Source organism: Natrix helvetica, assembly GCF_964273705.1.
Source record: "Natrix helvetica genome assembly, chromosome: Z".
NCBI lineage: Eukaryota > Metazoa > Chordata > Lepidosauria > Squamata > Natricidae > Natrix > Natrix helvetica.
Genome location: NC_138554.1, coordinates 46,837,724 through 46,850,330, shown reverse-complemented (window position 1 = coordinate 46,850,330; position 12,607 = coordinate 46,837,724). Strand labels below are relative to the sequence as shown.

The window sequence follows — 12,607 nt, the reverse complement described above, 5'->3', positions numbered from 1 at the left end:
TATACCGTTTCAGACAGATGGCTATCCAACATCTTCTTAAAGACTTCCAGTGTTCACAACTTCTGGAGGCAAGCTGTTCCACTGATTAATTGTTCTAACTGTCAGGAAGTTTCTCCTCAGTTCTAAGTTGCTTCTCTCCTTGATTAGTTTCCACCCATTGCTTCTTGTTGGGTTTATATCAGTTGATTTGCTCAGTTTGAAAGACAACTACATCTGACTCTACCTCAAACCTAATTTGACAGTAAAACAAATTCAACATTCAATGCCTTCCTGGAAGTGTTCATTGCACAATCATAAAATTGTTTTCATAATTTTGTGCTTTGAAGGTATAGAGGGTGAATAGAAATATGGGAAATACCAAGTCAGACACTTAATCTATCCAGTCTAATATCATGTATTATATTGTTTTTTAACCTCATGCCCTCCATATATAGTGAAAACACAATTCCCAGAATTACCAGAAAGCAGTTGTAATTTAATTACAATAGGTAGTAGCCATTTGAAAAGTCTGGTGTAGTCAGAATGCAGTGACTCTTTTACCATAAGGCAATCCATATTTCCTGTCACCTACAAACTGAGACCCTTTTAGCCAAGGATTAAAGCTGGGATCTTCTGCATGCAAAGATGCACCTAACTTCTGAGCTACAGACCTCCCAAATAAATGCACAGTGGTAATGTACATAGAGTCAATGGGTTCAAATACCAATTGTTCAATAGGTAGAAAACCATGGCAGATGCTACTCTAGCTTACAGGCTTGTGAGAAGTCCTATTCTTAGAGCTTTACTACAGAATAATTTAATGGCAGAGCTGGTTGATTTCCATGACTTCCTTTCCCACATAGCATCACCCAATTAGTCAAAAAACAACCACCTTTTACATTAACAGAAGGAGAGAGTTGGAAGGGACCTTGGAGGTCTTCTAGTCCAACTCCCTATCCAAGCAGAAACCCTACACCAGGGGTGTCAAACTTGTGACCTGCAGGCCGGATGCATCATGTGCTGGTCACGCCCATCCTCCATTTAGCGAGGGGAGTTGCGATATGTCACATGACATGTCATCGCAATTTTAACACTCCCGCCCTATATCATTTCAGACAAATGATTGTCCAATCTCTTTTTTAAAACTTCCAGTGTTGGAGCACCCATACCTCATTCCATTGTTCCATCAGGAAATTTCTCCTTACTTCTAGATTGCTTCTCTGCTTCTACCCTCTCTTCTTGTGTGGAAAGTTTGGGCTTAGGCAAGGATGTGTGAATTTTATTCATATTGCCCAGAAGACAGGTTGCTGATAAACTATTAGTTGAGCTATTGCTGAACACAGGTCTACTGGTCTTCTGGAAGTCTGTCAGACTTATATCGAACCTTAACCCAACTGATAGGTATATGAGGTAGAGGAAAGAACTGCCATTTCACCCTGGCCCATCCCATTTTTAGGTGAGATTTACTCATCTTCTGGTCTCTTGATTTAGCCAGGGATACTAGCAAAACTTTGTCATTTTTACCTTAGCTCCCAATTAAAGGTATCAAGAAAATGGCTGTAACCAGCAGTATATGGATGCACTCCACAGAGTATACAGCATTGTGTTAGAGTCAGTGGTGGGTTCCAGATCCCATTGAAACTGGTACGGTGCAATGGGGCCTGGCATCCTCCACCTGAACGCAGCATGAGCATGCATCCTTGCCTTCTGCTACGCTCTGCAATGCCTCCGCAATGCTCCAGCTGCTCAGCAGAGCGTCGTGTAGGTGCCGTACGCTCCGTGCGCGGAAGCCCCGAAGAGCTCAAATACAGGTAAGGATGACTGGCGGATGGGCGGGTGGGCCCTCCGGAGCACCGTACTGGGATAGTACCCGGTTCCCCCCTGCAGGCACCCATAACCCACCACTGGTTAGAGTAGGCAAAGTCGGACTGCCTCTCTCCCAAAGTAACAAAAAAAGCAGAAAGCAGAACCATGCAAAATTCCTTGTTGGCAGAAGCAACAAAAAATCGGCAAACTCTCATTTGGAACATTTTCCCCAGTTTTAAAAAAAACACTAGTAGGTTGGTTTTTTCCAGACAAGACAAGACAATTGGTTTTTGAAGACAATTGTTTTAAACAATTTATTTTTAGAGAAAAATAAAAAATAATCATACTGTACATCACCAACAGAAGAAAAAAGTTAATGAAGAAAAAAAAACTAAACCATGGGCTGTAGTGACTAAAATTAACTAAATATGACAAAATAGAATGGGGGGTGCGGACAAATAACTGAAAAAAAGATCCATATAATTGCTGTAAATAATAATATAAAATTAATTCTTAAACTTATTGTTAAATCTACACAATGCAGCAATTCCTATGTCATTGTCTCATTTTTAGACTTTTCAAAACCAAGCTTATATCCTGGAGCCACTTCTTAAAATCAGGAAAGTAAAATACTTTCCAAACATGTAAAATTATCCACTTTGCCATAACTCAGACTTGGTAAACCAAAGCTTTTCGTGAAACAATAAAATATGTTTTAGGAATATAGTTCAGAATATAATGATGCTCTTAACTATAATATCTTTTCCCATAATTATAATAACATATATAGTAATTTGAAGGCAAAGCAAAGATATAAGTAGATAAGACCAAATCATTGATTTTCAAACTTCTTATAACACCATCATAAAAATTTAATGTCCGTCCCTTTTTAAACATTTTTAATGTATGGAATAAACAGGAAATGATGTTTTCTGATTATTTCATTTCATTTTTAAATCATACTTTCTATTTCTTAATATCTGGATTCATTGATTTTCCAAAAGTAGATATTCCAATGTTTCATGATTCAGATTATGCAGGTAGGCCTCCACTTATGACCACAATTGAGTCCAAAATTTCTGTTGCTAAGCAAGACAGTTGCTTAGTGAATTTTTTTTTGCCACATTTGTTAAATGAATGACTGCAAGTGATAAATTAGTAACACGGTTGTTAAGTGATTCTGGATTCCCCTTGACCTCAAAAGGTCACAAAAGATGATCACATGACCCCAGGACACTGCAACCATCATAAATATAAGTAGTTTCCAAGGGTCTGATTTTTGATCAGGTGACCATGGTGAATCTGTAAGGGTCAGGGACGTGCGGTCAGGGGAGGCAGGGGAGGCAGAGCCTCACCCCTCTTCATGAAATAATAGTATATAATATTATATACTATATATATATATAATATTATAACATTATATACATCCGTCTGGCCGCGCCCGGGAGCTGCGGAGGGTGGAGGCAGAAATATTGTCGGCGCTGCCGGATGACGAAGGCACGGAAGCGACAGTCGCTTTCATGCCTTCGTCATCCGGGAGCGCCTACATTTCTGCCTCTGCCCTCCACAGCTCCCGGGTGTGCCCGGACGGAGGTAGCCAGAATGGCGCCGAGGCAGTCTGGCGGGCGAGCAACCGAGGATCAGGCTGCCTCGCTCCCTCTTTCATCCGCACGGACCGCCTCAGCGTCGCTGTGGCTACATCCATCCGGCCACGCCCAGGAGCTGCGGAGGGCGGAGGCAGAAATGTTGTTGGCACTGCCGGCGTGCGTCATCCGGCAGCACCGACAACATTTCTGCCTCCGCCCTCCGCAGCTCCCGGGCGTGGCCGGACAGATGTAGCCACAGCGACGCCGAGGCGGTCCGGGCGGACGAAAGAGCGAGCAAGGCAGCCTGATCCTCGGTCGCTCGCCCGCCGGACTGCCTCGGCGCCATTCTGGCTACCTCCGTCCGGGCGCACCCGGGAGCTGCGGAGAGCGGAGGCAGAAATGTAGGCGCTCCTGGATGATGAAGGCACGAAAGCACCTGGGGAACGACAAGAACCTTCCTGCGTCTGCTGGATTTCGTGCGCTCCTTGAGGAGCGCGCAAAGTCCAGCAGAGGCAGGAAGATTCTCGTCGTTCCCCAGTCGCTTTTGAGGACTGTGGAGCGCGAGCCGGCGGAGCACGCTCAGGAAGGCGGGGAATGGGATCACGTGTGCTGGAGGCTGAGGCAGCCTGAGCCTCCAGCACACGTGGTCCCATTCCCCGCCTTCCTGATGACGTCACCAGCCTCACCAGCCATGAACCTCACCGCACGTCACTGGTAAGGGTCATAAGCAAAGGTGGGCTCCTACCTATTTGGTCCAGTTTGGCAACTAGATAGTAACTCTGGGGGATACGTGGCTGTACCAGTTCTATGATCGGTGGCGCCATCTTGATTTTCTGTTCTGCACATGCGCAGAACAATCTTCATTTTAAAAATGTAATTTTTATTCATTTTTTTTAATGGTGTGCGCATGCACAGATCATTTTAAATGAAAATGCGTATGCGCCCAGAGCAAATTTTTTTTACTACCGAACTTGTAGTAATGGTGGCCGGAACCCACTCCTGATCATTGATCCCTTTTTTCGGTGCCATCATAACTTCAAATGGTCGCTAAATGAATGGCTAAATGTTGAGGACTACCTGTACTAATACAAAACCAAAGAAGCCACATGATGGTGCATCGTGGTTTTTAGTGTGATCCAAGACATGGTTAGCCAGTTGTGCAACAGAATCCAAGGGAAGGTGTAAATGTAAAGACTTCAAATAATTCCAAAAGTCACAATCAACAGATACCTAGGCAAAAAATGAAAGCCTAATCTATTTGCAGGCCAACAAAAAAAAAAAACACCTCATCCAGAGCTTCTATTCTCTTCCCCTCTTCCTCCTTATCACCATCATCGTTGTGCTGCCAACATTGCTAGAAGGAAGGCAGCATCTTTCAAAGCTGGTGCTCCATCTCCTCCACACGGGATGACACCACTTTGCCATCCACCAGTTCTTCAATGACCGTCTTCACCCGTCGGCTTACCAAAGGTTCTGCAAGGAGTGGCAAAAGGCACTGTGTGAGGGATGGAGGGGGTGAGAGAGAGCATGGAGTAGCTAAGGTGCTAGGGAAGGGATAAATCACAAAAGGGCACCTTTTAGATTGCTATTATATATGCAAATACGAACCAGAGCTGTCTAATGACATTTCAGCTAAATAATTGTTTTATTTTTTATATTTCACATTTTTGAACTACCCATCCCCCTCAGAGAGTTAGCGTCTATGTCTTCAACTTGAACCACTGGGATTTTTACGTATTAAGAATCCCACTTCCTACAGGGTCTGCTATATACCGTTTCAATCTTAAATTAATTTAACCATAGTATATCACATCTTTATTCTGCCAGAGAGGCTTAACCGTTATGGAACCAAATCTATTTCAAATATTCACCATCTAGAGAACGGCTTTCAAACTTGTGGCCCACAGGCCGGATGCGTCATGTGCTGGCCACGCCCACTATTGGTTTAGCAAAGGGGGGAAGTCGCAATAGGTCATGTGATGACACCATGACGACGCAAGTTTGACATTCTGTATTTTCAACCTAGTTGAAATGAAACACCAGCCTCTTTTCCAATGAATATATATAGCTGTACATGGTATTGAGCCCCAATTTTTTCCATACAGCTGTCAATCCACATTTATGATAGCAGGATACAAAAACTACATTGTACAGGTAAGAGGTGATAGCATTACTAGCTATCGATTTGCTGGACATTAGATTAGATTTTCTCTAGTTCTAACTGCAAAGAATCCCTTATTTTTTCATTGAATGAAATGCATCCTCAGCATATAATCTGTATCAAAAGTAGATACAAATCTTTTGATATATCCCTAAGGGAATTTGCAATGGTTTCTGACTATTTTTTATTTAGACATATAATAATAATAATGACAACTACTACTATTACAACAGTAACATATTCTCATCTAAATTAGGGAAAAAGGAATTTTAGTACAGGGTTAACAATTGACAGACTTCAAGTAAAAAAAATTGTAGACACTAGTTGTAATACTCCAATAAATTTTGTCATCAAAACTCTTTAATTCTATACCCATGCCTTTTGCACCCAGTTCTCCTTTTTTTAAAAAAAAAACTTACAAATTGAAATCTGTTATCTTTATGAGGATCTAATAAAAACAAATGGCCCTACTTTTTGGCAATTATAATTCCCAAATTATAATAGCTCTATGATGGTCAAAGACAATATGATAATAGAAAAGTTTTAAAAGCTATAGTCTCTGAAGACTATATCCCACAGTTAAAATTATCCTATTATAATGTTTTTGAAGACTGGCACAGTCTGAGATGCTTTATTTATGTCCCCTACTGATTTTCCCCCCAGTGGTTTGAAGAACGTGTTTCATTACTCCACATATATCATACATACTAATTTTTACCACTCATTTAGTATATTTCAATTTAGACTCCTTTCAAAGATGGTGCCTGCCCTGCACTTCCTTGAGAATGGAATCATAATCCATTCAACATGTGTTCACATTGCAGTTCATCAAACAAATACTGTGTCTATCAAATGATTTGCTAAAATAACAATATCACATACTTATATACCGCTTCACAGCCTTCTCTAAGCTGTTTACAGAGTCAGCATATTGCCCCCAACAATCTGGGTGTAGCGATCACTGGCCTGGATTGAAGCTAGGCCCAAGTACAAGATAAGTTTCGCTTTCCCATTCCTGAATATTTACAAGATTTCCTGTAAATCAGGTGACCATGAAGAAGCTATGTGCAGTATCATGTTTCTGTATATGTGGCAGTAGTTATCTATGCATATGCTTGGCTCTTTGACCAATAGAATGTTACTTCTTTGTGTAAGCTTCTTAATAAAAGGGGTCGGACGGAGCAATCTGCGCGCACCCCACCTCGAGGACTTCATGGTGTCGAGTTGTTTTTGAGCCAGGTGCCCCCGTGCCACCCACGCACCCTCGCGAGGGTCCCCGGAGAAGCAAGCCTCCCCCCGGTCCTTGCAGATGGCAAGGACCCCCTCACCAGTGCAGCTTTGCATCTGGGTCCTTATTTTATCAACCCCAGAAGGGTGGAAGCATGAGTCAATCCTGAACTTGTAAGAATCAAACTGCTGGCAGTTAGCAGAATTAGCTTGCAATACTGCATTCTAATCAATGCGCCTCTACAGCTATTCATCATCATGACTAGCAAATAATCGTGGGAAGTACAATTTTGTGTCAATGCTGAGATCTTTAGAGGATTCTTTCTTTAGAAGACATGATAATTAAGTAAGACTGAAACTAATTTAAATTTAGAATGTAAGTATACCCACTAATGCAGGATCTGCTAAAGATGAGTTGACCATAACAATGTCCAGTAATTTTTACAGTGTGTGTGTAAAAGCAATACTGAATAAAAGTTGAAGTCCAACACATCTGGAGGACACCAAGTGAAGGAATGCTGAGAAACGCAGAAGTGGAAACTGAAAGTATAACTTGCACCATTGACCATGCTAACTGGGTTTGATGGGAACTTGAGTACAACTTTGGAAAACCATAGGATTCCTGCCACTGGTTATGGAGAGGTAAACTGAGATATCCAAACCATTGCAAGACTCATTCAACTCTAGAAAAGATTCAGTGAATAAATGAAGTTCTCTTGTTAATGTTTTTTGTTGTTATAGGCCTGCATAAGAGTCTCTGTCTAAAACTGCTGCACAATTATGAACTGATTTTCATTTTGCATGTGTGAATGTAGATTCCCTAAAGAGCAGCCTGAATATCAAATTATTTAGCATACCTGGAGAAGTCAGTGGTTCAGACCTAAAAAAAACAAAAGAACACCAGGTCTATAAACAAGATTCTGGTTTTCCAAATTGTCTAATAAAGAGTTCATGTGTAATGTTCAGTTCCTACTTGAATCCCCTTCATTTTACAAAGAAATAGTTCATGTTGGCTTAGTATTTTGGGAGTTGCAGTTTGGTTTGGTTTGGTTTATTTGGATTTATATGCCGCCCTTCTCCAAAAGGACTCAGGGCGGCATACAACATTAAAAAACACACATCTCAAAAGTTAAAAAAAAAAAGATTAAATCCATTTCCCCCCCAAAAAAACCGATTTTTTTTTTAAAAAACCAATACATTTGAAATGAGTTAAAATTAAAATTAACAGTTTCAATATAAGTGAAAGGTTCCAAGCTAGAAAAAGTTGGGTTACATTCACATTACAATCAGTAGCAATCTTTTCACAGGATGCCTCTAGAAAAACTTTTTCTTTTGCTTTATCCCTTATAGTATGTCTAGAAAATACACATTTCTTTCATTGCAAGATTTTTTTATTTTATTTATTTTTTTGCTAATGAACTCAATATGCACCAATGTAGTTACAGAGCAATAATCACTTATTTTCATGGTCTGGTATTATGTAAGATATTAATGATTTGCACGGTGTTTCCTTTAGCAAAAAAAAAAAATACACTGAATGTAGAAGAAGGCCAGGAATGTGTGTATCTAAATCAAGAAACAGTTCTACACTTGCATCAGATCCCAAGGACATACTGTGCAGCATCTCATAAGAGTGTTAGCCATGTTCAAGCAGACCTGTGAGAGAGCAGGCTGCTTAGAAAAATGAATGGCACCTGTGCTGCTTTTGCCTCTTCCCATTAAGCCCTCTCACCACCAGCAGCACAGGAAATTATCTATAAAAGCTGTGCTGTGAAACACCTGAAGATATATTGGGGGGGAGGGAGAGAAGGGGGAGCGTTTGTGTGCGTGGAAATAAAGTAACCTAAAGCAGTCAGAAAGGAATGTTCTTCTCTAGCAGGAGTAATAGCAGGAACAGCAATAGTAGAAGGGAAAGTAGCAGTGGGAAAGAGTGGAGATAGTGAGTAATGAATGCGAGAGCTTGTATGGGTTGTCTGGGGACCTTTGGTGTTGCCTATTCTTTTGGTGTTTGAGCCAATCAAATTAGGTATAGATTAAAAGAATTTGTCACAGGGATGATAAAAGTTGGATGTCCAAAACAAGGTGAGATATCCAACATAAGAGGGTATCCACACCTGTGGAATTGGCTCAAACTCAAGGAGTTAATTAAGTACTCTGTATCAAAAGAAAACAAATCTTAACCACAAAAGGAAGAGAGTTTGGTCTTGCAGACCTCAGACTTTGCAGATAATAACTAACAACCTGACTTCAGAAACCAGACTCCTCACTAGAGTCTACTACACCAAACAAAGAAGGGGTGTGTGTGTGTGTGAAATAGACCAACAAAGATTCTCTCTTAGACACAGAAGAGGCTACTGCTTTGGTAGGGAAATGTATCTACTTCATGAAAAGTAGGCCAGCCAGAAAAGGGGTTAGGCTCAGATATTTGAAACAACAGAAAGAGGGAAAGTTTATTAATTAAAAAAGAGAAAGAAAAGCAGTTTTGGAGTGAGAAAGAGGAAAAGTTGACAAAAATGGGAAGAGTGAGAGGCAAGAAAATGATTTAGAGATCTGATAAACTTAAAGGAATCCAGTCACTAGAAGGGCATGTTCATATCTAGAATTTTCAGAACATGCTGAGAGGGAAGGTGGTCACCAAGATATAAAAATCCCTAACTTAAGAGAGGAAGAAGACATAAAAGCCTATTTTACTATATTTTGCTATATATAAAAGTTGCTACCTCCTATAAATGACATTGAAACTGAGATTGACCGAGTGAACAGGTGGCCAGATGTTTAACAGGAAAAGTTATAAAGGCCTATAATGGTATTTCAGCTAGGGAAGTAATTGATTATTATTTTAAAGAGGTAATCCTATGCAGGTGCAATATAATTCTGTATAGGTGGAAGTTTAGGAGCTTCACATATGACAAACATGAAGGACCTGTAAATTGTGAGCAAGATTGGAAGAATGTATTTGAGGCCAGATGAAAGGTGCAAAGAATAAAACAGTAAAAAGTTATTTTAGAACAGTTTCTATATGTGCAAGGTCCACATTTTCTGGCATTATATTTTACTTTTATTTATTTATAAGACTGATATCCTGCCTTTTTCAAAGAGATCAAGGCCTTCATTGTAGATAACATTTCCTCTCCAAGCTTTTCCCATAAAAATAATTCTCCCAGTGGCAGCTGAAATGAACAATGTGATGGTTCAAAACTATCCACTGGGTTTCCATGGATGAGAGGTGATCTTGAAACTGGGTTTTCCCAATCCTAGTTCAGCAATTGAACCACATTGTCTGGCATTCTAATCTTACAGTAGCCAACCAGATTTCGTGGGGAAGCTCAGAGAAAACATGAGTATCATACTTTCCAATTTAATTTCTCCAGTCACTCATATGTTGAGGACTATACTTGAAACAATAATTATCATGACTAGTAGCCATCAATGGCTTGTTTTCCAGGAATTTATCTAATTCCCCTTTGAAGTTACTCATAACTATTATCTAGCTCTGTTGCCTCCCCATTGCTTGGTCTTTTTAAAAAAATCTAAAGTCTCTCAAACTTCTAGCTCTTCTTCATAGGGGACTTAATCCAGCCTATAATTACTTCGGAAGCCTTATTTATGTATTTGTCATTTAATTATGTATTAAAATATTTGACAAGTAGTCAACTACAGTGGGACCTCGGGTCACGAATGCTTCTGACTACGACCAAATCAGGTGCCAATGAAAAAATCCACTAAATGTTTTACTCTGGTCACAAACACATCCTCAGGTGACGATCAAACATAGCCGCAGCGATTTCCCCTTCTGCATCTTTTTGTGTGTGTCATCGCGCAAGCACAATCAGTCTTGCTTCCAGTCACGACCAAATCAGGTGCTGACCGAAGTCCTGGAACAGATTATGGTCATGACTGGAGGCCCCACTGTACTTAGGAATCTGATTTAGAAAATAGAAAAATAATGCAACAATTAAATATACTATTCAAATAACTTGAACAAAAATATGTTCCATCATTTCCAGCTTTCTCTTTCCAAGTTACATTCCATATATGGGTTCAAATAATAAATGTATACAACACATACAGTAAGGACTTTAATACCATGTGGCAACTACTGTTCAGAGTTGAGCAAAGATATTTTTCTGTTCCATGCCACATTCAGACAACTAGTTTTCCTCCAGGAAATTCTACTTCATCCCTCCCACTCACCACCAAGTTTCCTTACTCATTCAGCTGTCAACCAGCAATCCATGACTGTCAGTGAATGGAGGAGAAAAAAAATCCCTCTTAGACATCATTTGTTTAAAAATCAATTCTTCATATTCATTCAGTCCTTTCCAAATCTCTTGATATTTCTCAGTTGAGTGCAAATGTCGCTGTTTGAATTACATAAATATCAGCACTCCCCTCCCCCTAAACTCCAGGAATAGAAATAAATGGATCAACAAGCTGAACAGATGGCACTCATCTTCCCCACTCCTTGCCCTTCAAGAAGAGAGTGGTAGGTTGCTATCTCCTGTTCCAGTTTGTTTTTAATATCCATCAGTCGCTTGTAATCCTCAGCTTGGTTCTGGGCATCCAACTTCAGTTGCAGCAGCTCTGCCTCCCGGGCAGCCACAAGGTTATGTAACTGTGACAACTCCAACCCATAATGGGATTGCACCTCAGTCAGGGTCCCCTCAAGGGCTCCTTTCTAGGAACAAAAGAAAGGTTTCTGATTTCATTTTTCTGAAGATGCTAAATCTAAAGATGCTTTGCAGGACCCAGGAAAAGCAGAAGGTAGATGGAGAGAATAGAAACTTGAGTCCAGCTTGCAAACATGACTTGCCTTCAAGGAGATATTATAGGAGCCTACACAAAATGTTTCAATGAGGATACTAGCTAATGGTGTCCAGAGTAACCTGTCTTAGTTTGTTTTTAGTAAAATAATTTGGAAGCTTGCCTATTACAAGGAAAGTATCTTGCACATAATCTTTATTTAAAGGAACCTTCCAAGGCATCTTAAAATACAAAAAGGAGAAGCCTGCCAGTGTCATGCTTGGAGAAATGACAGCATCTTATGAGAGATGGGCTGTGTGTCAGCCTTCTAAGCGGTAAAGTTTATGAAAATGTTCATAACCTGCTGTAAAACTTCCAAATATGTCAATCAGTACCCAATATTGAGGCATTCCTTCTTTGGCCCATGAGGCAACTAAGTTCATACTAATCTTTAGGTCAGTAAAACTCCTTCCGCATTTGAGGCTTTTAGCATCTAATCCAGAAATTTGAAAATGACTGGAACTGACCATGTTCCAAAGAGATTGCAGCTCAATCTCCAAAGCCTGGCCCAGCCGCTTCAACTCCACCATCTTCATCTGAGCACTCTGTAGAGCTTCAGTGCTGACAGAAACCTCCTGATTGAGTGCATCGCACTGTGAAAAAGAGAAGTTACCCATTAGATATTCTGACCACATTCTCTCCCATAGGGAGAATGGGAATGTTATGGAAATTGCTATTATCATTTGTGTATGAACAGGTGTGGATATGCTCACATTGCTCACTTGTTCAGTGGTTTCACTCTAACAATTAAAAAACTTTTAACCAGGATTCATATAGGTTATATTTGATCAGAGACCTCTGTTGTCTTTCAATAAAGCAGAATCCAATATCACGTGCAGACCTTGGCTAGTGATATTTATTCATTCAATTATCTTGAATTATAAACTCTCTTTCTATTCAAACTAGATTAGCATCTGAAAAAAGATGTGGATATGCACATGTCTATAATTACAATAAGTCAGATCAAATTCTCTACTAAGGTCATTCATTTTTTTGAGGCCATCTGTCCAACATTTTTATGGTTTAAATAATCTAGCCTAATGCT

At 40.1% G+C, this 12,607-nt stretch overlaps 1 protein-coding gene across 1 annotated transcript in view; it reads right to left on the bottom strand.

Annotated features, from left to right (window-relative positions):
• Positions 1-4,448: 4,448 nt before the first annotated feature.
• Positions 4,449-12,607, bottom strand: part of LOC309401559 (keratin, type I cytoskeletal 17-like) — a gene marked incomplete at its 5' end in the record, with an annotated part of 29,040 nt that continues 20,881 nt past the window's right edge. The window contains 4 exons of the mRNA XM_081970629.1: positions 4,449-4,844; positions 7,617-7,639; positions 11,229-11,437; positions 12,030-12,155. Coding sequence (XP_081826755.1) covers positions 4,747-4,844; positions 7,617-7,639; positions 11,229-11,437; positions 12,030-12,155 — 456 coding nt within the window. The 3' untranslated portion in view covers positions 4,449-4,746. The remainder of the gene's footprint in view (positions 4,845-7,616; positions 7,640-11,228; positions 11,438-12,029; positions 12,156-12,607) is intronic.